The sequence below is a fragment of the Pygoscelis adeliae genome, unplaced genomic scaffold, assembly GCF_000699105.1.
Source record: "Pygoscelis adeliae isolate BGI_AS28 unplaced genomic scaffold, ASM69910v1 Scaffold220, whole genome shotgun sequence".
Taxonomy (NCBI): Eukaryota; Metazoa; Chordata; class Aves; order Sphenisciformes; family Spheniscidae; genus Pygoscelis; species Pygoscelis adeliae.
The window spans coordinates 6,563-33,094 of record NW_008824049.1 but is presented as its reverse complement, the minus strand read 5'-3'; the positions used below and the strand labels follow the sequence as shown (position 1 = coordinate 33,094).

At 39.2% G+C, this 26,532-nt stretch overlaps 1 protein-coding gene across 1 annotated transcript in view; it reads left to right on the top strand.

The window, feature by feature from the left end:
- Positions 1-26,284, top strand: part of LOC103924968 (sucrase-isomaltase, intestinal-like) — a gene marked incomplete at its 3' end in the record, with an annotated part of 63,536 nt that extends 37,252 nt beyond the window's left edge. The window contains 20 exon segments of the mRNA XM_009333589.1: positions 3,937-4,060; positions 5,191-5,217; positions 6,531-6,604; positions 10,178-10,298; positions 10,386-10,495; positions 11,196-11,347; positions 14,774-14,877; positions 14,880-14,929; positions 16,255-16,354; positions 16,960-17,072; positions 17,875-18,000; positions 18,845-18,976; positions 19,156-19,275; positions 20,473-20,586; positions 22,164-22,248; positions 22,879-22,996; positions 23,381-23,552; positions 24,796-24,912; positions 25,469-25,623; positions 26,200-26,284. Coding sequence (XP_009331864.1) covers positions 3,937-4,060; positions 5,191-5,217; positions 6,531-6,604; positions 10,178-10,298; positions 10,386-10,495; positions 11,196-11,347; positions 14,774-14,877; positions 14,880-14,929; positions 16,255-16,354; positions 16,960-17,072; positions 17,875-18,000; positions 18,845-18,976; positions 19,156-19,275; positions 20,473-20,586; positions 22,164-22,248; positions 22,879-22,996; positions 23,381-23,552; positions 24,796-24,912; positions 25,469-25,623; positions 26,200-26,284 — 2,199 coding nt within the window.
- Positions 26,285-26,532: the final 248 nt, after the last annotated feature.

Genomic DNA, 26,532 nt, shown 5'->3' with positions numbered 1-26,532 from the left:
ATGGCCAGCTAACAAGTGTTTCAAGTTGCATGTGATTTAATTAAAAATGGACCTGTTAAAAACTAAGAGATAAATGTCTCCTTTTAAATGACTACATTTTTAACAGTACCTAATTTCCTAGCTTGCTTTCCTACACTATTCTCTACAGTCTAGCCTATACTCCTAGGCTTCTAGTAATTCTGCTTACCAGCTGTCAGAAATGAATCAGCTTTTAATTCCTGGAAACCAAAACAGGACACAGCAGTGACCGTGCTGTTCCAGCTCTTGATTTAATAGAGTTTTGGGTTGCCTTTATGGTCTCTCAGTGTCCCCAACTGAAAAGCCTATTCCTGCTCCTTGGAGTTCAATATCACATCTTGACCTGAAAGCCCTGTTTTTGATATCCTTTGTAGACTAATGGAAAATATACTTAGCTAGGAAACCTGCTGGTTAACCCTCTTGTGAGACCTTTTTGTTCAGTGCTTTTACGCTTTCAAGTTGCATAGAAAATGTTCACTAGGTGATTGATAATATAGGTTTGTAGCACTGTGATGTGAATTCAGGAAAGCACTTAAGGAAATGGTTATATTGATGGCAGGGTGATTAAAGACATGTTTAAATGAAACACATGGCCATATGCTTTGCAGGACTGAGTACTTTCCTGGAACAGTTGAATGAAGATATAAACCTCAGAAAACAGATATACATCAAACAAAACTCCCAGGCCTTCCAAACCATTGATATCTTCATAATCCATGTGAAACCATTATTTCTCAATATGCACTCATAAAGCAGCATATTAGCAATATTGAGAGGGATATTAGAATTACATTTCCAGAGCTTACTTGCACACATAGACATGCATGATGTTACAATGAAATGGAGAGGGTGAGACAGCTAAATAACAGGCTGCATTTCAAAACCAGTCATTGAGAGTGGTGGCATTGATTTGCGTAAAGACGGATGGTTACAGGAGAGGCCCAGTGCTCTATATATATGATTGATTTTCTTTCTTTTAAATGCTGACTAAGGAAAAGAGGACCATTCCCTTTGTGCTCAGAGGGGACACATCTCATTGCTGCACTTCACAACGGGAGGTGAGATGTTCAGGAAATTGCATAAATTTGTGAACAGTTCAAAAAACACAAGTGGCATTTCTCAGCCATTTCTACATTACTGAAAAATAACCTGTAAATACTTTAATAGTATGAATTGAAAGCTTTCCATAGGAATATAAAGATTTAATGTTAAGATTCTATCTATCCGTTCTGAGAAAAAGACAAAACCCAGTTACATATGAAGGTTTCATATTAAGATTATGATTGAAACTTCTTCCCTATAAACTCTTTTCCATGTTAGTCTTTCATCTTTTTCTTCTGCTTTTGGCATTTATTGTTAGTATCCCATGAAATCTGTTTATATTAATATTAAAATTAATACTTTATAGTTCATTCCTAAATAAGTTTTAATAGTCATAAATTCAGTTCTCTCCTGCAACTATTTTAATAGCTCTCTTCCTCATTGGGAACATTTAATGACTACATGTGGTGCTTAAAGCAGAAACGATAGACAAAGAATGTGAAGGTTCCATGAAAGTTCTAGTAACAAAGATATGGAAAAAGAAGAGAATAAAAACTGTTTAGTTATGCAACATGGATAAGCTTATTGGCATTTTATTGTCACTTTTCTGTCATTTGCAGAATCTCATGCGTCATATTGGACAAAAATATTATTAATTAACCAGCCATTCCTTGACTGCAATAATCACAGTAACTATGTTCAGTCCAAAGAGAGTTTCTGCAATCTGTCTGTAATTATGTATGTGTCTGCCATTGGTAGATCGGTTAGCAAACAATGCAATGGACTGATAACAGCAAAGCATAAAGCATTGGTTTTGATATAGAACTTTACAATCAAGAGCAGCAGATGAAGGAAGCAGAGGGGCTTTAAGGTATGTCATTCCTTCTATTGCATCCAAGTTTCTGGAGACCTTTACCTCACTGCTGAGTACACATCACACAACAGAACTTACATTTATAAATTATAAAACCTTATCTCTAAAGTCTCAGGTCTTGGGGGAGACCATGAGAAGGAAAGAACTGAAATGCAACGTTACAGTTGGAGGTGGGGGTGAGGGAGGGGTGGGGGAGGGCTTGATGACAAGAATTTTAGTAAAATTCTATTTTTCAGAAAAATATGTTTTAAGGCTCCTCGTCAACATGTATTCAGGCAATGTTAAAGGGAACTCAGGAGAGGAACTGCTGGAGTGTGATTCCCTCATACTGAAGAAGAGGCCTTAAGATGTATGCTTTCCAATACACGGTGTAGCTGCAGACTTTAAATACAATATTCCCTGGGGGAGTAACTATAATGATAATATTAAAAATGGCTATAAATTTTGATATTAACGGAGAAATATGAATAACACTATGCTATTTATGAAAGCTTCTTTATTAATCACCATACTGAAAAGCACTTAGTTATCTAAGCGCTAGCTTTATTCTTCTGGGGACTGTTGATGGGCCAGTATCGCTTTTACTCTTTGTTCATTCCTGTTGCTGCGAGATTTCCATGAGTAGGGGTGCAGGTGGGGTGATAGGATATACTTCACTGACCTTGGTGTCTGCAGGGTTGTTTCTGTCACATTTTTTCCTCACACCTCTCTCTCACAGCTGCTGTGCAGTGTTTTTTTGTCCTTTCTCAAGTGGTATCACACAGATGCCACCAGCATCGCTGATGGGTTCATCTTTGGCCAATGGTGCATTCATTTTGGAGCCGGCTGGAACTGGCTCTGCCCGACATGGGGCAGCCCCTGGTCTCTTCTCACAGAAGATGCCCCTGCAGCCTCCAGCTGCAAACACCTTGCCACCTAAACCCAATACAAACATGTGAACGTATTTTGATATGCCAGTGCAATGCACATGTATTCACGCACTTTCTTGCTTTGACTAAAAAGAACCAAGTTTTCTGTATTTAGAGGCTGTTTTATAAGGTTAAATGTTCTTAACCAAATGTTAAATGCAGTAGCAGCTGCCAGTGTATATTGATCTGGTTGCTGGAGATTAGTTTTAATTGGTTCTATTGCTGGTGTGCAGTTCAACGTTAATGGTACGGTGGTGTTCTTCGCACAGGGCTGAGCAGCTGGCTCTGCAGCCAGCACAGCCCCCTTGGCGCAGCATGCCTTGCTCCACTGTGCCTCACAAAAAAAGCAATACTGGGAAAAACACAAGTTTTACATGGCATTTTAAGGCGCTGAATCCACCTACATCCTCTCCCTCGTTTCAGTTGTGATTTCAGCAGCAACCAGCGTACCTCTTGTGGCAGTTTCTTCTGCTTTCACTGAACTGCAGCCCTTGTGAAATCCCATGGGATTATACGCATGGCATATTCTTCCACTTTACAAATAAGTAACTTTCCCTGTTACCTATGCCTTACTCCATGTGTCATGAGCATGCAATCAGAGCTCATTAGAGGTTTTTGTCAAGTACGTTTTTAACAAATCAACATCCTACTTTATAACACAGAGTATAGTTTGTGTTTGTTCTAAAGAAGGAAAGAAAACTTGCAAAAAAGAAAAGAAAAAAAAAAGTAAGGGGATTTTGTTTGTTTTCTGTTTCAGGAGTTTCAGTAACATGTAAGAAACTCCATAGTTAATCTCAGGAGAAAATTGTGGTTTGTGTGTAAAGTGGTTTTCAGGGAACAAAATACATTTCTCAGTGATTGCCCACTAGTGTAATAATGCAGTAATCTGTGCTGTGTGAATTATCCTGAATAAGAGATTTATTGCACATAGTCCTTAAGGAGTGTGTTATTTAAACCCTGGGATTAGGGGACATGGTTTAAAAGCTGAGTAATTTATAAATTTTGCTAATCTATTAAATTAGTAATGTAATTTATAGAGTTTTCAAAGCTGTTACTTGTGTTTTCCTTATACCAATGGGGTTTCTCTGGGTCCAGATGGGCAAGAGGAAGTTCAGTGGGCTGGAAATCACCCTGATCGTCCTCTTCTGCCTGGTGGCGATCATAGCCTGTGTCCTCATTGGGCTTTTAGCATCAGGACAATCCGGAGTCAAAAATACAGGTAAGTACTTCCCATTGCTGCTGTACGACCAGAGCAAAAACGCTCAGTGGGAACTGCTCATCTCTGCTTGCTGAGACTCTTGTAAGTGCCACAGAGCTTCAGGAACTAACCCCTGGCATCACTTCTGTCACTGTTTGATTCAGACTTTTCAAGAACATGGATATTCAAGTGAGGAAAGAAAAAAAATCACTGTAAGCGCTGTAAAAAAAAAAAAAAAGACACTGTAAAGTACTGACTGTCAGTGTTGCTGTTATGTTCTTATCATTACCCAAAGGTGAATCATGGTCAATCCTTCCTACAGATAATATGAGTAAAGTTACCAGTTATGAACATAATAAATAGTGCGACTCAGAAATTATTGTCATGAAAAGCTTTTATCCCTCTCTCCCAAGACTGGACTTGTTTTATAAACATAGAACTGGTATGATTTCAAAATTTTTTAGTATAAAAAAGACAACGCTGAAAAAAAGGGATCAGGGAGACTATGTGGGAGCAGCCAAATTGTGAGGAACATCATACATTATAAACATAAAAACCTGTAGTGTTTTTTGCTAATGCATTGGCACATTAGAAACCACTTGTCTTACAGGGATGTGATATAGAGCACCCTGCTTTCCATACAGTTCCATTTTAGAATCATAGAATCATAGACTAGTTTGGGTTGGAAGGGACCTCTAAAGGTCATCTACTCCAAATCCCCTGCCGTGGGCAGGGACATCTTCAACTAGATCAGGTTGCTCAGAGCCCCGTCCAACCTGACCTTGAATGTTTCCAGGGATGGGGCAGCCACCACCTCTCTGGGGAACCTGTGCCAGTGTTTCACCACCCTTATTATAAAAAATTTCTTCCTTATATCTAGTCTAAATCTACCCTCTTTTAGTTTAAAGCCATTCCCCCTTGTCCTGTCGCAACAGGCCCTGCTAAAAAGTTTGTCTCCATCTTTCTTATAAGCCCACTTTAAGTATTGAAAGGCTGCAGTAAGATCTCCAAAGCAAGGATGGAGATGGAAGTAAGGGTGTGCTTTTTTTTATGTCAGTGCACAAGATTTTATGAATTTATGTTGGAGAAAGGAGAATTTTGAGGGAATAATGAGGTTTGATGTAACTGTGATATGTTTTTCTTTCTCACAGTGTTGAATAGCTTTTTCTCCTGGACAGGTAAGTCCAGCTTTCTTGGGCCCCTCTTCCCTCCAGGGCTTTGTCCCACGGCACTCTGGCCAAGCAGATCCCTGAAGAGGCCAAAGTCTGCTCTCCTGAAGTCCAGGGTACTGAGCTTGCTGTGCACCCTCCTCAGTGTCCTAAGGATCTTGAACTCCACCATTTTGTGGTCACTGCAGCCCAGGCTGCCCTTGAGCTTCTCATTCCCCACCCGCCCCTCCTTGTTGGTGAGAACAAGGTCCAGCATAGCACCTCTCCTCGTTGGCTCCTCTACCACTTGGAGAAGGAAGTTATCATCGACGCATTCCAGGAACCTCCCGGATTGCTTATGCCCTGCCGTGTTGTCCCTCCAACAGAAGTCGGGGTGGTTGAAGTCCCCCATGAGGACCAGGGCTTGTGAGCGTGAGGCTGCTCCTATCTGTCTACAGAGGGCCTGATCCGCTCGATCTTCCTGGTCAGGTGGGCCTGTAGCAGACCCCCATGGCCTGTAGCAGACCCACACTCATTTTGTATGAGTAATCCCATTTGCGCACGGGGATTGAAGCAAAAAGCTTGGAGGTGAAAATGACAGTAAAATAAAAATAATTGCTTGTCCAAAACAAACATTTTGGTGTTTTAGTAAAGCTGCCCATACAGACTGATATCTGCATATTTTCTGCCTGTTTCTGTCACAAGATGACAGGAGTCTGCCTGAGCAAAAAGTACAAGTGCGTGTATCGCAGATAATGTAAAGAGAGGAGTCCGTGTATTTGTGTGCATCTCAGCCTGAGACAAGATTTCTACACTTCATAGTTCTCATTCCAAACATATACAGTGTTCCAGTGTATACAGTACATAAAATATATGTAAAGTAACTTTCAGTGTTGGGAGAAACTGGAAACAACCATCGAGTAAGTACCCTTTTGTCAGCTAAAGTTGCCAAGAGGTCACCTTAAATTCGGACTGAGAAACCTGAAATCTAATTTTAATTTGTCATGTATTTTCACAAGAAGCAATGCATACTGAGCTACAGGACTTACTGAAAACTGGATTAATGTATAACTTAAGAAATAAAATTATCAATGTCACCCGTATGTTCAAAAACTTTAAAGTGAAGTTGTCCTACCTTTATCTGAAATAGTTGTGTGCAAATTTTCAAAGGTAAAAATAAATCACACTAGCAATAATTTATTCATTTGAATTAATATTAATGGTTAGAGTTTCAAGATGGTGAGAAACAGCCAGCAGAAGCAGTTACTGGGTTAAGAGGTAATCAAGTTATTCCTACATTTTGGAAATCCTGGTAATAACCCATTAATTTATTTCCCTAACAGAATTTTCACCAGAATGTCCGAACATATTAATAGCAGAGAGAATTGACTGCATCCCGGATCAAGTAGCGACAAAGGTCTGAAAACATTCTAGAAAAAATTAGAACATAGGCTTTATCCCATAAAGCTTCATGCTTAGTTACAAAAGTTTAACTTGTCTCTACTATACCAGTTGTTTTCTTAACCTTTTTAAATCTGTGATTGCCTGAACACTTTGCAGGGAGGTGTAACTCCTGTATAACCCATTTCAGCCCATTGGCAGAAGGTCTGATTTTTCTAGCCACTGTAGCAGTTTGCTGTCAAAGGTTGAAGACCACTGCCAAAGTACTCCCCAGCAGTTTGGTTTTGGGACAGCTGGAAACAAAATTACTCAGACATCAAGCAGTTTAAAAAAGTCACTCTCTTAACAACTTTGCTTCAACAGTTTATTTTTGTCTGATGGTCAAGTACTAGCATTTATAATAGTTCAGAAATAGCAGGTGAAGGTGCACTTTACCCAGATGCACAAGACTTTTATAATATAAGTGACATGGTCACAGTTTCCTTTCAGAACCAATTTGAATCTCAATGTCTTCCTTTCTTGGTTGTGGTGTCTCTTATCTGGGAAAGCGCAGAGTTTAGAAATGACTTTTTGGCTTAAGAATCTATGAGTTAAGATTCCCGGTGAAAAGTATTATCTGAATTTTTCAGTGCTCTCGCATTCAGAACATTTTTGTAGTGGTTGGTCCTGAAAGGCTATTATTATTTTTAGTATCATTTCACAGGATTAGAGATAAATATTACCTTTAACCTGTGTGCTGATGAAAGCTGTTGGGTGCATGCCTGACACAAGCCAGAGTCCCACCCCAGTGTGTCCATTCATTCCTGTACAAATTTTCTCCCGGAAGCATTTTGGTTGTCCTTCTTTAGGCTATTCTAATACAGCAGCCAGCAGAGCTGTAAAACTACAGGTACCTGCTAAGAATAACACAACTCTTCTGTAGTGGTTTCCATTAGTGTTTTTCAGAATAAACAGTAGCTGGGAAAATTATGATTTGCCTAAGCTCATACAGCAGGTTAGTGTCTGTCTTGATTTCTTTATTCACTGAAGATGTCCTAGATGAAGCCAGAAAATGAGTAGGATTGCAGAGAATAGAAGTATGGAAAGCAAATAGATATTTATTAACCGATCTCAGGGTTGACGAAGATAGACATGCTGAAAGAAAGTAGATATTTATTAACTATTCACTGCTGTGGAAAATTGCCATGAAGTTTGATTAGACAATAAGAATGCACTAGTAAAAAATGAACTACCATGAGCAGAGCTAGTGTTGTCCATTATTGGACTGATACCTCTGAAAGCTTGGGGCAAGGGTGTATTGTTGGTTTTGTTTTGGTTTGTGTGGTTTTTTCCCCAAAATATCCTGCTGGCAGAGGTTTGTTTGGGCGCACATAAGAGAAACATTTTGGTTCAGCACACAGACAAGCTGTTCTTTTTAATCCTTGGTGCTCAGTTCAATGCTCAGAAGCCATGTCGTCCTGTACCCCAGCATAAACTGTTTCCTGGTATCCAGGATTATTTCTAATTAAGCTTTGACTTTCTCTTTGGCTTTATTGGGTATTGGTATTTATTATGCTGGTTTTATAGCTCAGAGGCTGTGGTCAGCTCACATCTTTATTTACACTACATGATAGCTTTTATAACAGCCTCTCCAGTGTCTTTGGATGAACTCTGCTCCTTTCCCTGTGTCAGGTGTAACCGGTCTTGCACTTCTGTATTTACTTCCTTATGCAGCAAGCTCAATGTGCCACAAAAATACAGAGCTATAGCTTACAAATCCAGTAGAATAAGATCTAGCTAGAAGACTATCACTGGGCTGTAAAGTAACTGCTGAAAACAGTCAACAAGTATTCATGAGAAGTAGCTGGAGAAAAAGACAAGCATGCTTATGAAGTTGGGAGCGCAGATGCCTGAACTACCAGGCTTTAAGAAAATCTGTTGTTCAAGCTATTCTGCATTGCATGGGATAGTCACTGGTCTAGGAAGGGATAAAAGGATGGAGGTAGCAACTCTGTTCTTATGTATTTAGGATATTCCCCTATGTATGAAAGAAATGAAGTAAATGAAGTAAGGGAGCAAAGCTGTGATCTCTGCAGTCTCGGAGGGGATTGGTGCTTCTTCTCATTTACTCTGAAATAGTTTATAAAATGGGAAATAGGGAGCTCTCGTGGTGGGACCTGGGAAGGTAGAAAGTGAGCATGGGTTTTTCACAGCCTTAGAAGGTGCATTGATTTGTGGATCGATGTGGGGGAAAATGAGTCACTATATCTCTCCTCCAACCATGTTTTTTGCTTGGAGCCTAATGAAAATGACAGCATACCTGTTTTCTGATGTGATGAGTCCATGACAGAAAGACAAACATTTCTCTGTTTGGTGAATCTGGGTTTTATCTTGGGTGGTTTTGCAGAGATTTCCGTACTCCATGCAATCGCTACCAAATAAATGCACTAAGACTTCCCAAGCCAATGGCTCTGTGAGCTCCCTCTGTGCTTTGCTTCAGCACTTGCATGATTTCTGGGCTGGAGCTGGCTTATCTTTGCTCTGTTCAGAGGCTGAGAAAAACACTTGACCTGCACCGACCAGGTTGGGCTCTATAACCCAAAAACAAGTGCCACCAAGGACAGCAACAATAGAGATTTTGGACCATCTCCACCTGTTTCAAGCTGCAGAATATTTTAAATAAACATGGCATAAGCACCAAAAACATTTGAGCACAATCAGATGAAGGCAGAAACAACTTCTCTTAGTGGGCAGGTGGAGGGAAAGGTCTTAAAGATCTGCGTGTTGGATTTGGATACCTGAGATCACTTATGGACACTGCCCTTTGCTCTCAGTGAAGCTTGTCGTATTACTACTGCCCTTTGCCCTAAGTAATGAGTTGGGCTTTTAATATGAGAAAATGTGTGGAAACTTAGTGATATATTACCCAAATCTTATCTTCAAACATAATACTCACTCAAACAGCACGTGAATAAATTAATTCCTAACAGCAAAGCAAATGTACTGTAGCTTATTGGACTACTAAAAGGTAGTGTAAAGGTTGGTGCCACGATGCTGAGATATATACTTGAAACAACAGGTTTATTTGCTTTTTTTTTTTTTTTGAAAAAAAAAGTTGATTTAGCTCAATTTGAGGTTCTGCAGAAGCAATGTGAACACTTCTGATATTGGAAAATTACATTAAAATGTAGATAGTTTATATTATACATGATGATCAATTATGCATATGTAGATGTTCAACAACCGGATGTTTACCAGGTGTTAAGCCAATTATAACTTTTATGCCCTCTCCAGCATGTGACTTTTGGTCAGACTATACTGCATCTGTCACAGCTCAAATGTTTCAATAATTCATTTTAACTGTTCATTTTGCCTGTGGATCTTGTGGTTTTAAGAAAGAATGAATGTCTAATAAGCACATTTCTACTCTGAATCCAGAAAAAAATCCTTTCTATTTAGTGTATTCTGTGCCATTGAATTCACCCGATAGATTTTCAGAGAAGGAGTTGATCTGATTGCAGATACTGTTAAGGTTCCTGGTGTTTGGGGTAAAATACACTCCATGTGCATTTTAACTGCTTAATTTGTGCCACTCATGTCCTTGAATCAGAGCACCTGCACCCTGCGTGGCTGCTGCTGGAGTCCCGAGAGCAATACCAGTGTGCCCTGGTGTTTTTTCTCTTCAAACCATGGGTACAAAGTGGATGGGTCAATACGATCAACTCAGGCAGGTAAGCTGTAGGCTGAGCTTCCCAATTTATGCACATACCGATGTCCGATTCAACACAATAACATTGCAACATGTGTTTTTGCCCAAGGATTCGAGACTACATTAACAAGGCTGCCATCACCTTCCTTCTTCGGAAACGATATCAACATTGTCCTCCTCTCAGGAGAGTATCAGACACCAAATCGCTTCCGCTTCAAGGTTAAACTTTTTTTATTCTGTTTTAAGGTTCATGTTCTGTGCAAGATTTTAGGCTGGCTGTTACTGTGCAGTGAGGTTAGGAGGACTGGATTCATCCCTCTGATGCGCTCTCATGACTCCCACTGAAGTGCTTGGCTCCTCCTTTCTTTGTCCTCTCTGCTGTTGTAAGGCATCAGGTTAACAAGAGTTTAGCACAGTGGAATTTCTGCATGAAAAATTACTGAGACCTTTGAAAAGCTCAGCTTTTATATTATCTACCTTTTTTCCTCATCATAGGAAAATTTTGGGGATGAATGTATTTACTTCCTTTTTGTTTATGGCCTGGCCATAACTCTCAACCGTTTTGACAGACAACATTAGCTCTTCCAATTATTTCTGTTTTATATGGAAAACTCAACAGTCTGTGCCATGAACGTGGCGTATCGATGAGTTGTGGGGTTGCGCAGGACTTCTTCTGTGGGAGACCTTCCTCTTGTGGTGGGTTCCTGCTAAGCCAGGAAAACACAGGGTCAAATATTATGAGGGAAATGGCTGAAAATCGGTGATGAAAGTTGGAAGTGAATAACAATGAAGGCCGAAGAGGAGACTGGGGCAGGGGTGGAAATATCCTAAGTTAGAACTATGTGTCAATGCTGGAAAATGTTTGAATTAGGCATTAGTTTTTAAAAGTCCAACACTTCTGTTGTTTAAATATGTGCAGATCACTGATCCTAAAACACACAGATTTGAAGTCCCTCATGAGCATGTGCGATCTTTCACTGGATCCGCAGCCTCCAATTTAAACTACAAAGTGGATGTGAAGCAGAACCCCTTTGGCATCGTGGTGACCAGAGTGAGCAACGGTAGAGTGCTGTGAGTAACGTTGGTGCTTTTTCTGAATAACACAGATGTCATTGGTTTTCTCTAAAAGCCCATGTTGCCACGCAAGCAATGTCTGTCCAAGATGTCATATGTGAGGTGCCCTCTTGGACGTGTGATCTACTTCTTCTCTTCTTTTGACTGATGGATGTTCTGCAAGGACTTTTGCGAGGCCTTTGGAAACAAATTGTGTGATATGGAGAGCTCTGTCTAAAAGGTTTTAGGTCTGGCTCTCTGTTTGCTTCCCCCCGGTACTAGGGAAATCTTTACAGCTACTTTGTTTCATCAATTCGGGGAACTTTTATTATCTGAAGGACTCCTTGCCAGTGCTTCGGATCGCATGGGAACACTCTTCCTTGCATCTTTTATCTTATTTGTCGCAGTAATGCTGAAGCCCTGAATCGCCAAAACCAGGTTGCCCTTTAGACCTATGATATCCAAGAATAGCTGGTGCAAGGCACTGATAAGCTGGTCATGTAATGCTGGAAGTAAAATATTTGACGGACTCGTATATTGAATGCTTTCATGTCATTTAGGTTCTAAAAATAAATAAATAAAGCAAACCTACAAACCTAGCGGCATGGCTTTAAGACCCATTAGAAGGGGAAGTGTCAGGATGAACATGCTTATCAAATCAGTCCAAGAATGATCACCTGTCAGAGTACGAGGTCAGCTGAATGATCAATGCTTCAAGTTTAGTTAATTAGCAATTACGTTTGTGCTCTTATTAGTATTGCTTTCTTGCTTAGAATCCTCTATAATGATTGATTTGCAATTACGGAGAGCACAAAAGATGGACTTGGTATTCAGTAGTGCATGACTGATTAAACAGGTATATGGAAGGGGAATAGTGAAATCTAGTTCAACAGAACCATGTTGAAACAGTGCTCTGGAAGATAGTGTATACTTTCCTTAGGCTTTTGTTTAAATTGATGAAAGTGGTTGCATTTTCTGTCTCTCAAGAAAAAAATTACGATGATGCTTGACTCTGAGTTTGAGTATCTCAAAGAAAGCTGTTAGAGTGGGATAAGGGCAGCCCCTCAGGGATAAATCCTTGATGCATTTGTTTACACAAGATGAGTGCTTTCCCCCAACTCTTAAACAACCAAACAAAAGGGAGGCCTCTTTGGAAAAGGAAGAGTGAACCAATGTGTTATTCCAGCTCATTACAAAAATCCTAATTATCCAAACAGTTTTAAAGCCTGCAACCTTCCATCATCATTTGTCACACTTGAGCCCCGCAAAAGAGTTAGAGTTCTGATTGACCTATTACCATCATCATTTGCAAGACAAGCTGAAAAATTGCCATCATTTCATCAGAAAAAATCTAGTTCCAGTGCAGTCTGTGAGCAGATGGGCAAGATAGTCCTTGGAATCATTAAGAGTGGACAGAGATACATCAGATGAGGATTTGGCCTATGAAGCCTCTCTCAAGTGTCAGTATTTTTAAGTTTAAAAAAAATAAAAAAAGAAAAGGTAAACGAGCAGATTAAAATCGCAGCAAGCCCAGACTCCCCTATTTTTGTCTCTTGTTTGTGCAGTGTTTGTAATTGCTAGTGCACTGTGTTTTTATTTAATAGTTTAAGGACCTCTTTATGCATAAAAGAACTTACTGATAATGACATACTCATCGTGATAAACGTCGTTACAGTCTACTAATACATCTGAAGTGATGAAGTCCCTTAAAATTAATGTGGCTGTGTTTGCGTAAGTCGAGAGAAAGTTGTGTTACTCTCCCCTATATGAATATCGTGACTACTAAAACTACATAAAGTGAGTAGATAAAAGCATGTGGTTTAACTCACAATTGCATTCTATTTATGATTATTTCATTTTAAAAGTGACGACTGATGGAAACTCAAACTACTTCTGGGTAGGGGTCAATTTTGATACATTTTCCAATTCAAAACGTTCAAAATCTTAGAAGGACGAAGGAGGAAAATGAACGTGATTACATACAAAAGGAATGAAATGTAATGTTTTGATTAATTCCATGAGTTGTGGGAGATGCTTGCCCAGGATGATATTTGGTGTTGCTTAGGAAATGCAAAGCGGTTCAACCATTCCTGTGCACTTGGCTTCTTAGGGAGATACTTAATTGTATCGCTAAGATAAACATGACCAAAACCCCAGCATTCTTGTCACAGGATAGAAGATGACCACATTTTGGTGGTGTTGTGGGCACAGACCTGGCTGTAGAAAAACATCCCTACGGATGGTCCCCTCCATCCATCAGGAGTGAGGATGCCTAAGATGCCCAATGAAGCCTTTTTGGCACCATTGGGGACCGCAGGTGGGGTCACAACTTGAGGCACTTCTGGTCAAGGGAGTCTAGAGTCTGGTTCACTGTTAGGGCTGCGACAGCTCAGCAGAGGTAAAGGAAGGAGGGCAAATCAGTGAGTCCATTGCCTTGCAGTAAGCTGCTCCTTGGTGCACCTTGCGGCAGGAATCGGGCTGCCTCCCGCTGCTCTCTGCCTCATCACCGTTCAGATTTCCCCACCGTTTCCCAAGTCCTTCCCATAGAAACAAGGAGTGAAATCAGGTTTTGCTTAAGTATTTAAAGCTCTCGTAATCCTTATTTGGAAGACGGATTGTTTGTCTGTAATGAAAGGAAATGGTGAAAGGTGCAAAACTAAATTAACAGAAGAAACTTTATTAATGAAGTTGACTTTTCCTGTGTGTTTTGCTAATAGGTGTAAAGGAGGATTATTGATCTCCAGCTTGTTCTGTTTCTACAGATATATACAGTAGTCTCTGTATCTATTTTCAACACCACCAACTTCATGTTCCTTAAAAAGCTTAGCAGTTGCTTTATGCAGAATTTGCTACAGGAGATGTGATAGCCATCAAATGGGGTTTGAACCACGCTAAGGATCACATTATCACTTTAATCTGCGCTCATCTACGCTCGGTTTATTTGGGAGCTAGCATGTAGCCATAGTCTGCCTTTCCCTGTAGTCACTGGCCTAGCAGGACTCATGAGTGGGTCTTGTCCGTTTTCGCTGGCAAGCAAAAGCTGCAATTGATTTGCAAAATCTGATGGAGTGGATTATTTTTGTGTTTCTGCCCACCCACAGAAATTTTCTATCTGCCCTGTTGCTGTGAGCAGCCACAGAGAGTGGATTCAGGATTCGGAACAACAGGTGCAGGGCGGGAAGCTTTGGTGGAAGAGGGCAGTGCAAACGTACCCCTGAAAATAGATGGGCCACTTGTATGGGAGGTTTCTATAGCGTCAATGGGCACCGCTCACCTCGTCATCTGTGCAAGGGTTGCTCTGCTCCAGCCCCGCACCGTCCCGCCTCCCTCTCCTTCAGGTCTCTGGTGGAGACCTGAACCTGCTATCCAGCTCTAACTGCAAGGAGTAGAAACAATTACTGGTAAAATACTTTTTTAATTTTTTTTTTTAACTTGTTTCATCAGGTTTGATACTACCATAGGACCACTGCAGTATGCTGACCAGTTTTTACAGCTATCAATCAAACTACCTAGCAGCAACATTTATGGCGTGGGAGAGCACGTGCATAACCCCTCTGGAGTAAGGACTGGTTTTATTATGCTTCATTATTTGCGGATGACGTCTGGAATCCAAGCCTATTATGCAGTAGACACATTAATAATATCCACTGAGATTTTCCCTAAAGACTTTTCAGGCGCGGCATGTTGTTACTAAAAACTAGACGGTACTCATGAAAGTTCCCTGATTTCTGATTTTTGTGTGGACGTGCAGTTGAAAACCAGTTGATAAGCATTAATATATGAGAGCCTTCAGTTTCTACTGATAAACAAAATCAACAACAATATGTGCTAATGCATTGCTGTGTGCAGCATTCAGTACAGATGACGCATGCTTCTTCAGTGAACATCCTTGTAGCTCGGAAAACGATGGAAAAGTTCTCTTTAACAGCTGTCTCTTTACAAAATATATAAAGATATATTTGTCAGCAGTTATTTGTTCCTATAGTCTGAATGGCTGTCTCTTTCCAAAACGATTTCTGGGGCACCCATTTGTCAATAATTGTAAGACTAGCTGTTGCTATTGCCTCAGTTTCACAAAGCAACAACCCATATCCTTTTTTTGAGAGAGCACTTCAGTGTTTTGTTGAAATAGGGGCTATACTAATAGAAACTAGAGGGTGAGACCACTATATGTAATTAATTAATAATTTGGAATTTGTACTCCTTATCTTGAGACAACTTCTTACTATCTTCTCTGGTAGAAGATTGTTCTTACCAGAATGGCTCTACTGAGTATAAACTCATTAAGTTAAACTAACAGTGAACAGAATCAAGTTAGGCTCATTTCAAATTGCTCAAGTTCTGTTTCTCATTCATTTGTTCCGAGTTTTCTTTTGCAGGGGAAGAAGCACAACTATTGCAACAATTGTTAAAAGTTCTAAGGTTTTTGTTGCTAATAATAATGGAAAAAACATTAGAAAGGAAATAAAAAAAAGCAGCAAGGCACTCTCTTATTTCCATAGATTAGATGTAAAAATGATTGCCTCACAGGATTAATATAAATATAGATTAGATATAAAATCTAATCTATGGTGAAAGGTGATGAAAGCACTTTTCAGATTCTATTGTTCACTTGATGTGCATGTATATTACCCAGAAATAGTACTGCAATATACGCAGACTTGCCTGAAGATCCATCATATCTGCTTGCTCATGTTATCTACATATTTGGGGAAACATTTGTTTTAATTGACAATGTTCTCATAAAGGAGAGGAACGCCAGGAAAGAGAAAACAGAACAGTAGGAAGGTGTTAGGATTTTTATTTTTGTTGTTTGTTATATTTTGAGAAGTTTGAAGTTCTACCTGGGATATATTTTGAAATATCCCAGAACAGATACTGTTATTAGATTTTAATCAGCTGACTTTTCCTTTTTATCCTTTAAGGCAATGCATAACTTATATGGAGTTCAAACTTTCTTCCTGTGTTTGGAAGACAGCACTGGAGCCTCCTTTGGTGTTTTCCTAATGAATAGCAATGCCATGGGTAAGAAAGCTTTCTCTGTAGCTCCCAGCATTGCAGTTAAATATCTTTTTAAATGATCTGTGGGACTGGGATCAAAACTGTAGTGTTTGGTGCACGTGACGTAAGCAGTAAGTAGCACACAGTTAACATTAAGATTGTGCTGGAAACCTGAGGGTCAGAAACCTACCCAAAACCTGTGCAGCTCTGTGCAGATGTGTAGGACACTGGAATCGGAGCCTAAATTTGGAGGGAGCAATACTTGAAAGTAAATGCCCTTTAGGCTTTTTAGATAAGCATGCATATATGTATGCGTTACAGAGCTCTTCACATCTCTTGAGGCTGGAAAGTTGTGCTAAAAATTTAAAGATAAAAGGTTGAGCTATTGGATTTCTTCTGATTCTCTTCTCCGTAGGATGTAAAGGAATGGAATTATGGACATTTAAAAGAGTCATCTGAACACATTTCCCCTTCATTGCAAGTTCAATTAATGGTTTTGGGTTTCCTAGGTATTTCTGTTTTGTGTTTTTTTTCTTAAGTAAATTTTCTAATCATCAGTTAGAAAATTACAAAGTTGTTTTAGAATTAGCTGGTATTCAGAATTGGTTTTGTGCACTCTTGTCCGGCAGAGTTTGTGGTGCAGCCTGCTCCAGCAGTGACCTACAGAACCATTGGCGGGATCCTTGATTTCTATATGTTCTTGGGGAACACTCCAGAGCAAGTAGTCCAGGAGTACTTGAAGGTACCTTTAGCTAGAGAGACTATGCATTGAACAGACTTTTAAAAGTGCTTGGGATTTTTTGGTGTTGTTTTTTTTTTCACTGTTTTATATGACAGTATGTCTTCACTATGTTATCTATTACCATAAAATACAACTCAGTATATATTTAACTAAGAATAGTTGTTAGTATGTCCCTAATGTGACTGCTGTCATTAGTAATAGCTAGCTGGGGTTAAGCTGGGGTGTAGATGTTTTTAGCTGGCCTGTTACGGGCAGCTGAAACTTAAGCACTAGTTTTGCTGGAGATGTTGGAGCAGACATCATTCAGCAGCTCGAGGCCCACGACGTTTGTAGCTGCTAAATTCATCAGTCTGTATGGCCTGACTGATTTACACAGTGCTTATTGGAGCTAGAGATGGTCTACATGGAATAACTTATGCTTCCTTGCTGAGGGTCACTCTTGTTATAAGGACAAATTCCTGTTCATATGACAATATTATAGAGTAGATAATGTGCTTACAGGTATGTCATGATTTTGTGGTCATAAGATATCAGTGATATCTTTTGTACTTCTTGAGATCCGCTTATGTTTCAGTGACACCTTGAAGAATGGGCATTGTCCCAAAATATTTGTATTTCTTAAAATTAAAAAAAAAATCATAGAAAAATATTGCATTTGTGAGTGGGCTGCTCATTTCACCCACTCAAGCTTATGTATATTATTCAAATAAATTTGAGGAGTATGGATCTGGGGAAATGGGCACTGAGGTGACACATGCAGTGTCCACTGACAGTGCGTGGGATTTTTGCTCTCAACTTGCAGCTCGTGGGACTGCCAGCATTGCCCTCCTACTGGAGCCTGGGCTTCCAGCTCAGCCGCTGGAATTATGGGTCTCTGGATGAGGTGAAGAGAGTTGTGGAGCGGAACAGGGCAATTGGACTCCCTTATGTAAGTATGGGGTTTGAGGAGGGCAACAACCCCATGAAGGCAGAGCTCTGCAGGAGAAATGACCCAGAGATTCTGACCACCGTGTTCCACAACTGGCTAGTTTCACATCAGTTTAAATTAGTAAATTTCCAATATAAAGGCTTCTGGTGTCAAAGGCTTTTATGTATTTTAATGGTAGACCCATTATCAGAATGTGGGACATAGTGGGGCTTAATTACAGTTAGTTATATTTGAATACTTAATTGTAATACTTTTTCAGTTATACTTTCCAACTATATCCACTTATCTTCTCATATTACCTAATCCATGATTTTTTTTTTTTAATTGTCCTGTGTACAATTATGGAACCATATATTGTTCTTAATTGGCAGCCAAAGGTAAAGTACAATTAACTTTTAAAATTAGATTTCAGATTACATTAGCCTGATGGCTTAAATAGAATAAAAATAACCTAATTTTAAGCTAAGAGTTGAGGAAGAAATGTTTGGATTTAACGGGATAGCCCTTGAAGTCAGGCAACTGCAATGAAATAGCCACATGTCCAGGGGCTATTAGAAAGGATTCCAATATATACATTCATTTAAATTCTGTTAATATTAAATGTAGGTCTTTTTAGGCACAAAAGATGTGTCAGTACCATTAATTAAGGCTGTAAGTATGAGAAGAGATGCACATTGTTTGCAAGTGGTCCTGACAGCATACTTTCTGCCAGGCTGCAGTAAAGTCCCAACAGTAAATTCACTATAGGACAAATGGGAATTGTCAGAAGAAATTGTGTTGGACTAATGTACAAAATCTTTGCATATCACTTCTCATGTTAAAGCTGAGCCCCCTTCTCTTTCAGGACGCTCAGATCACTGATATTGACTATATGGAGGAAAAGAAAGATTTTACTTATGACAAAGTGAAGTTTCGAGATCTCCCTAATTTTGCAGCTTATATGCATGACTATGGACAAAAATATATTATCATATTGGTAAGCATTTAACTATTTCTTTTTCCCTTGTAAATACTATCATTATAACTATTTATTATTATTCTTTGCTTATTCTATGTAATTATTACATTTCTTGCTTAACATTCTAGTAGTTTATAATAATTGATGGAGTGTATCTTAGTTTCTTCCTATTTTTTGTTTTCTAATTTTTTTTTTAGGATCCTGCTATTAGCACACAAAATCTAGTTGATGGTAGTCCATATGGAAGCTACATCAGGGGAGAGAACAAAAAAGTCTGGGTTAATGAATCAGATGGAGTAACAGCATTACTTGGGGAGGTAATCACGTTTTTATGAATTTGAACTTGGTCTGTTGTCACTGTTATGGTTTAATTTAGGTCAGGGGCTCCTTTTAAACTCTCATTTTCTAAGTTGCTTCTTTCAGTAAGATTACCTGCCAGTGAGAACTAAGTTTATAAGGTCCTATTTAGGATATGATACTTCTCAACCTTTCCTGATTTTTTTTGTTGCAATTTTTTACATTAAACAAAAAAGAAAAATAAAGTATCTTGAAGTCTCAAGGGACAACTCATCAGCCAGCTCCTATTTATTTTCAGTAGCAACTGAAGAGCCAGCTCCCACGTTATGCTTTTAATTTATAATTTTCACTTCTATTGAGACTTTTTTCTGTTGTGTATTGTTCCTTGTATGACTTAAAAGAAAAACAATTGAAAACTCCAAAGTTAAGAAACTCATACTCTTTTCTGCCTTCTTTCTGCATGCAAGCTATTGTCACTCTAGCAGTTTGTTGTTCAAAAGTCTTCATCGGAGCACTATATTAGCACTGGGGGCAGGTGGACAACAGGCTGAACGTGAGTCAGCAGTTTGCTACTGCAGTGACGAAGACAAATCGGATCCTGGGCTTCATCCACAGGGGCATTACTAGCAGAGATAGAGATGTGATCATCCCACTCTACTCAGCACTTGCCAGGCTGCACCTGGAGTACTGTGTCCAGTTATGGTCCCCACAATTCAAAAAAGATGTAGACAGGCTGCAGAGGATCCAAAGGAGCTCCATGAAGATGATCAAAGGGCTGGAGAACCTGCTCTATTAGGAAAGACTGAAGGAGTTAGGTCTTTTCTCCCTAGAGAACAGAAGGCTCAGAGGGGCCTTCATCACAGTATTCCAGTACTTAAAGGGCAGCTACAAAGAAGACAGAGGCTCTTTCTTCACAAGGAGCCACAGGGAAAATACAAGGGGCAATGGGTACAAGTTGCACCCAAAATATTTTACAGTGAGAAGAATCAATCACTGGAACACCCTCTTCATGGACATGGTAGAGTCCCCATCACTGGAGGTTTTCAAGATGTGATTGGACAGGGTGCTAGATGATCTCATCTGCGTTCTCTTTCCCGTGAAAGGTGGGACCAGATGATCTTTCAAGGTCCCTTCCAACCTCGGCTGTTCTGTGATTCTATGAACTCTTTTTAATATCATTAAAAGTTTAATTAATTATTTCCCTTTTAATATTGCAGGTGTGGCCAGGGGAAACTGTGTTCCCAGACTTCACCAACCCAGACTGCACTAGCTGGTGGGTGGAAGAATGCAAACTGTTTTATAACGTAGTGCCGTATGATGGGATCTGGATTGTAAGTAATTCAGAACTTTCATTTTTATTTTTAAAAATAAACAAGGGTAGGTGTTTATCAAATTCAATTTGCATTGAATTTGAAAGGAATGTTTACTATTACTAACCTGAAATCAGTGCGGGATGTGTATGACTTCTGGTGTTGTACTGCAATTAAAATTTGAATTTTAAATTTTAATTTGAATCATTATTTGTGGCATTTAAATGATCAGTGTGCTGGTTTTTGGATGTTCAGTGACACTTTAAAATGCTTCAATTGATGAACCATTGCTAAAGGCAAATGCTAGCACACTCCTGTACTCAGAATGGCAATATTTGGAGACCTGCATGCCTGCTCAGTGAATGTGTCCTAAACAGGTCCTGAATACAGGGTATAATACATATAACCTATGTATCTATGCTCCAAGTAGCTCCTGGAATTTCCGGTTAGTGAATCTGCAATTGCTATTCCAGATAAGGATTTGGAAAAAACAGGCTCCCTCAACAAGTTCTCCCACAAAAGGACTAAAATAGAGTCTGGCACAGTGGATTTTAGGTACAGTTCGTGGAAATCAGATGAGATTAAGAACCATTTTGACTGACCAGATTAGTTTTTTAAAGGAAGATCCTGTAATAAAGCTTCTAAAAATGCATGCCTGAAGGAAATCTATACTTAAATAGACTTTACTTCTCAATCCCTGTCTCAGCGCCTTCTTCCCCTTATTCTTTGTGTGTTTTTCCTACTTCCTTTTACTTAAAAATAAATAAATATTTCAAAAGAAAACAAGAACCTACTGAATATTTTGCCATGCTGTTTAAAAAGCTGTAACAATTTTAAATTAACCTGTATGGCAAAATAAAGTCCTTCAGCTGCTATGTGATAGAAAGAATTTTTCTCACTTATTTTTGCTGACTCTGTGGTTCCATCAAGTCAAGCTATGGAGTGTAGGACTGCACAGTTCTCTTATAGAAAGCAAATAATTTGAGTGAAGCAAATTGGTCACTAGACTACATTGCCTCCATGATGAATTTACTCCCTTCTTCCATGCATGCTTCTCCTGCAGCACGTTCAGGGATGCACATAGAAATGCACTTACAGCGCTGCCAAATAAAATATTAATGGAAGGAGACAGCAAAGTTTGAAAGTATAATGGCTTGGAAAGTATTATAAAGGAGATGCTTAAGAATATCTAGTCACCTTGTGTATTTTGACAGAAAGTTACAATGGACATTTGCTGGTTCTGCATTTCTCTCCAAACACACGCTCCATACCAAAGACATTTCCTTGAGATGTGTGGAGTTGGTCATAGGTAGGAACAGTGTATACATGAGCACCTTTTGCAATTTCTTTCTGTGGAGGGATAAGGTGCAGCACTTGTGACATGACGCTCACCTGCATATAGAAGTCTGTCCAACATTGAGATCTAAATTAATACAGGAATGGACCAGGTCAGTATCTGAGTTATTTCATTCTTGCCTAATTGTATGGTACTATTTCTAAGTAATTATTCGTTAAAGGATAAGAGAATAGAACATAAAACTTTGTTAGGAAAACGTACTTGAGGAAACTTTATTACATTCTGCATCTTATTTTTTCAGGATATGAATGAAGTATCCAGCTTCATTAAAGGCTCAAAAAACGGTTGTGCGCAGAATGACTTAAACTATCCTCCTTTCACTCCCAGTAAGTCCATCTACTTTTACCAGAAAGCAAAATATCAAAAAGTTTATGAATTACTGTGCAATTGACTACAAGGATGCAAAGTGATTTTCATGTAGTTCTTATGGGTGGGGCTTGAATATTACTATTGACAGAAAATACTGGTATATTTTGGCCCTCGTCAAAGGCTTGGTTTATATAACTGGCTTTTTTCCCTTTTCAAATTATTACTGAATATTGTCATTGCCTTAATTATGTCTGATAATATAATGAACTTTTTTCACTATCAGTAGTTTTTGAGATATATGCAGAACTAAAATGGAGTTCAGTCTGTATTAAGTAGTAGGTTTAAGTAACCATTGCCAACGTGTTGTCAGATAATGATTCAGAAATTTAGAGCGTAGTTCTCAGTTATTCCTTGCATGGGTGCAAAGCTTAAGAATAGAAAAGGTCACAGGGCAAAGATCAAAATCAAATCAATCAAACCAGCAGCCAAGAGTAGCATTTTGTTTTTGTAGTAGTAATACTGGCTTTAATGCAAACACTAAAGAGAAAAAAAGGCTTGAATGCCATGAATGTGCATTAAAGAAAAGATTGGAAATATTCATAATAAAAATGTACTTTAAAAGTGATATTTGTATTCCTTTATTGAAGGTATTCTTGACAAGCTCATGTTTTCCAAGACACTTTGTATGGATGCAGTGCAGAAGTGGGGGAAACATTATGATGTCCACAGTCTTTATGGATATTCCATGGCCATATCAACACAGAAGTAAGGAATGCATCCTAAAATTTTTACAAAGAGGTTTCACAACAGTACATGTCCTGCATTTTCCAAAACAGCAAGAGATTTCACTTCTAAAGGAACCCCATTCCTGGAAAATACTGTATTATATTTAAGCCAATGCATTTAAGGCAAAATCTACTAAAGTTAGTAGTAAAAGCCACACATTTGTTGTCAAAGCTGTATATAAAGATTACTTAAAATTAATGTCTTGAACTTTGCTAAAAGACACCTGCTTAACTGTAAAGAAGTCCACATCCCTGGGATGAATAATTATTGTAAATCAGTCAGCGTAAATCTGCCTTATATAAAATGACTGATGTCCAAGTTGTCTTTTTTCCTTTGTATAATTCCAGTCTCATTTCCTTTAAGGGTCATTGAAGCATTGTTTCCTGGAAAACGAAGCTTCCTTATTTCGAGGTCTACTTTTGTTGGATCAGGAAAGCACACAGGACACTGGCTGGGAGATAATGCAGCAACATGGGATCACTTAAAATGGGCAATACCTGGAATGTTGGACTTTAACCTCTTTGGAATTCCTTATGTATGACATTACTTTGTGACATGCTTTCAAAACATATGGATAAACAGTAACTCTACCTCTGTGATAACAGATTATCTAATCAAACACTATCTAGATAACTATCTTACATTTTCAGCTCCAAATTAATCCCCTTTAGGAATCTGGTTTTAACTTTCTTTTTCAATTATTGATTTTTGGTTTAGGCCACATTTTTATTATTGTGGCTGTGTGTGTGGTGAGACAAATGTGGGTAACAAACATCTAATTGTCGTGGTTCAACCTTAGCTGGCAACTGAGCACCACACAGCCACTCGCTCACTCCCCCTGCCCCAGTGGGATGGGAGAGAGAATGGAAGAGTAAAAGTAAGAAAACTCATGGGTTGAGATAAGAACAGTTTAATAATTGAAATAGAATAAAGTAAAATAGTAATAGTAATAATAAGAGAATATACAAAGCGAGTGATGCACGATGTAATTGCTCACCACCCTCCAACCGATGCCCAGCCAGTCCCCGAGCAGTGGTCACCGCCCCCCGGGCAACTCCCCCCAGTTTATATACTGAGCATGACGTCATATGATATGGAATATCCCTTTGGCCAGTTTGTGTCAGCTGTCCTGGCTGGGCCCCCTCCCAGCTTCTTGTGCACCTACAGCCTTCTCAGTCAATAGAGCATGGGAAGCTGAAAAGTCCTTGACTAGTGTAAGCACTGCTAAGCAACAACTAAAACATCGGTGTGTTATCAACTTTATTCTCATACGAAATCCAAAACACAGCACTAAACCAGCTACTAAGAAGAAAATTAACTCTATCCCAGCTGAAACCAGGACACATATATCCCAAGCTACCTGTTACTTCTAGTAATTTTTAAACACTAGTGATCGATGTGAAATGCTTTGGTGTTTTCCTTATAATTTCAAATGAAATAGAGACATCCATTTAAAAGGGAAATAGCCAAATTCCTTTCCATGATTTAAATTTCTATGACTCTTGAGCTTTTTTACTAATATATGCATATTAACACCAAAGAGGAAGGTAAAGGTTTGGAAGAAATAGAATGATGGGCAATGTTAGCTAGTAATCAGTTTAATTTTTTATACAACATAGTTGAATTTGAAAGAAGAAAGGTACAAACGTGTTGAATGGCTCGGTCACTCTGGCTAGCAATTAAGATTGAATTAATACATCTCTGAAAACTAGAAGTTTTGTGTAGGGATTAGAGGTGCAGCGTACTGCACATCAAAAACATTCTGTTTTTATTTAAAGATTGGAGCAGATATTTGTGGTTTCTTCGACAACACCACAGAAGAACTTTGCAGACGATGGATGCAAGTAGGAGCATTTTACCCATTTTCCAGGAATCACAATTGTGAAGGATTCATAGTAAGTTGTGCTTTCTCTTACAAAATGCTTTGTGTTACACTACTGCATTCCCTTTAATAGTATCACTGGTAATCATTACTATCACTGATGATTATGTTGCTGACCGGTTTGAAAATGGCAGAACCTTAAGCTCTTTTTATTAAATCTGAGAGGTTCAGCTTCATAAGGGTTAATTGCATATACTTGAGACTACACTTATTTGGCAACAGTTTCATGACTGTAGGTTGTGCCTGTCACCAAGGGCAAGCACTCAGTGCTGTGTGACCCATCAGACTGATTCTTGGGAGACCTTTAGCATGCACCTGACTGCATGCCAGGATGAAACCGGGGCTAACCCTGATGCACCCTCAGTCCAGATGGGCAAGGAGGGATGTGTAGTGGAAAACATGGTGAGCCTGGAGGAGCAGGACCTCAGGCCACACCACCCAGAAGGCAAACACCATGCAGATGTGCACCACTGAATTTCTGCCTCTCTGAAACAGCAGCCACTTTTCACATGTTTGGCAGAGTGTTTTCTGCATGATGAAAATGATAATCATCTGATATTTGTTTTCAGCCTCAGGATCCGGCTGTGTTTGGACCTGATTCAGTCTTGGTGAAAACCTCCAAGTATTACTTGAACATTCGCTACACTTTGCTGCCCTACCTGTATACACTCTTTTATAAAGCTCATACTCAGGGAGACACAGTTGTACGGCCAGTTTTGCATGAGTAAGTTTACTCACCAGCCTTTGTGATAGTTTCATGAGGAATAAAAAAATCAGACACATTAAATGTTGTTACGGACTATCTAAGCAAATACAGCCTGTGAAAATGCACGTTGGAATATATATAGACAACTTCTCAATTCATGAAATACCATTTTAGAGTAATCAGAAGAATAATCAGAAACCATCTGTAATTTCTGCATATATGCATACATTATTGTCAGTCACTCTTCTGAGTTGCTATGAGGTGTTATTGTCAGCTAATCAAATTATTCTCCACCGTCATATATATACCTTAGAATATATGTTTCCTTGCCTGGAAACTCTTGAATAAGCTGTGTCAAGAACACACGCACACCTACACTTTCACACATGTGTAGAGAATACTGACTAAACTAGTAAGACCTTACCTTCTCATCTTCAGATTGCCTCAGATTAAAAAAAAAAAAAAGAGGGCAATTTTGAGCTGGCATTCTTCAGTCATGATTCTAGACAATCAGTACCCTGAAATATGGGGATTGCTGATGATGGTATAGTTCACGAAAAACGAGTTGCTGCTATATCCTTCCCACTTGCCCAGGTTCTACTCTGATGAAGTGACGTGGAGTGTCGATAGGCAGTTCCTGTGGGGCCCTGGGCTGCTTATTTCCCCTGTACTTGACCCGGTAGGTTTGGCTGTTTTGGTATCGATCTCATAACCAGTTCATGGGGCGCAGGGACGTGTCGAGTCACCAGTCCAGCTCTTTTCTCTGGCAGGGGGCTGCGGCATAAAAACCCCAAGTTACGCTATGCCTGTCACTCCTTTATTGCCCCGATCGAAACCACCTTCCAGTTCTGAGCCTTTGTTGTTCGGTCTTGTGACGACTCTGTTATTCAGCTTAAAGGTTATAGCTCCTCTACTATATCTGTATTT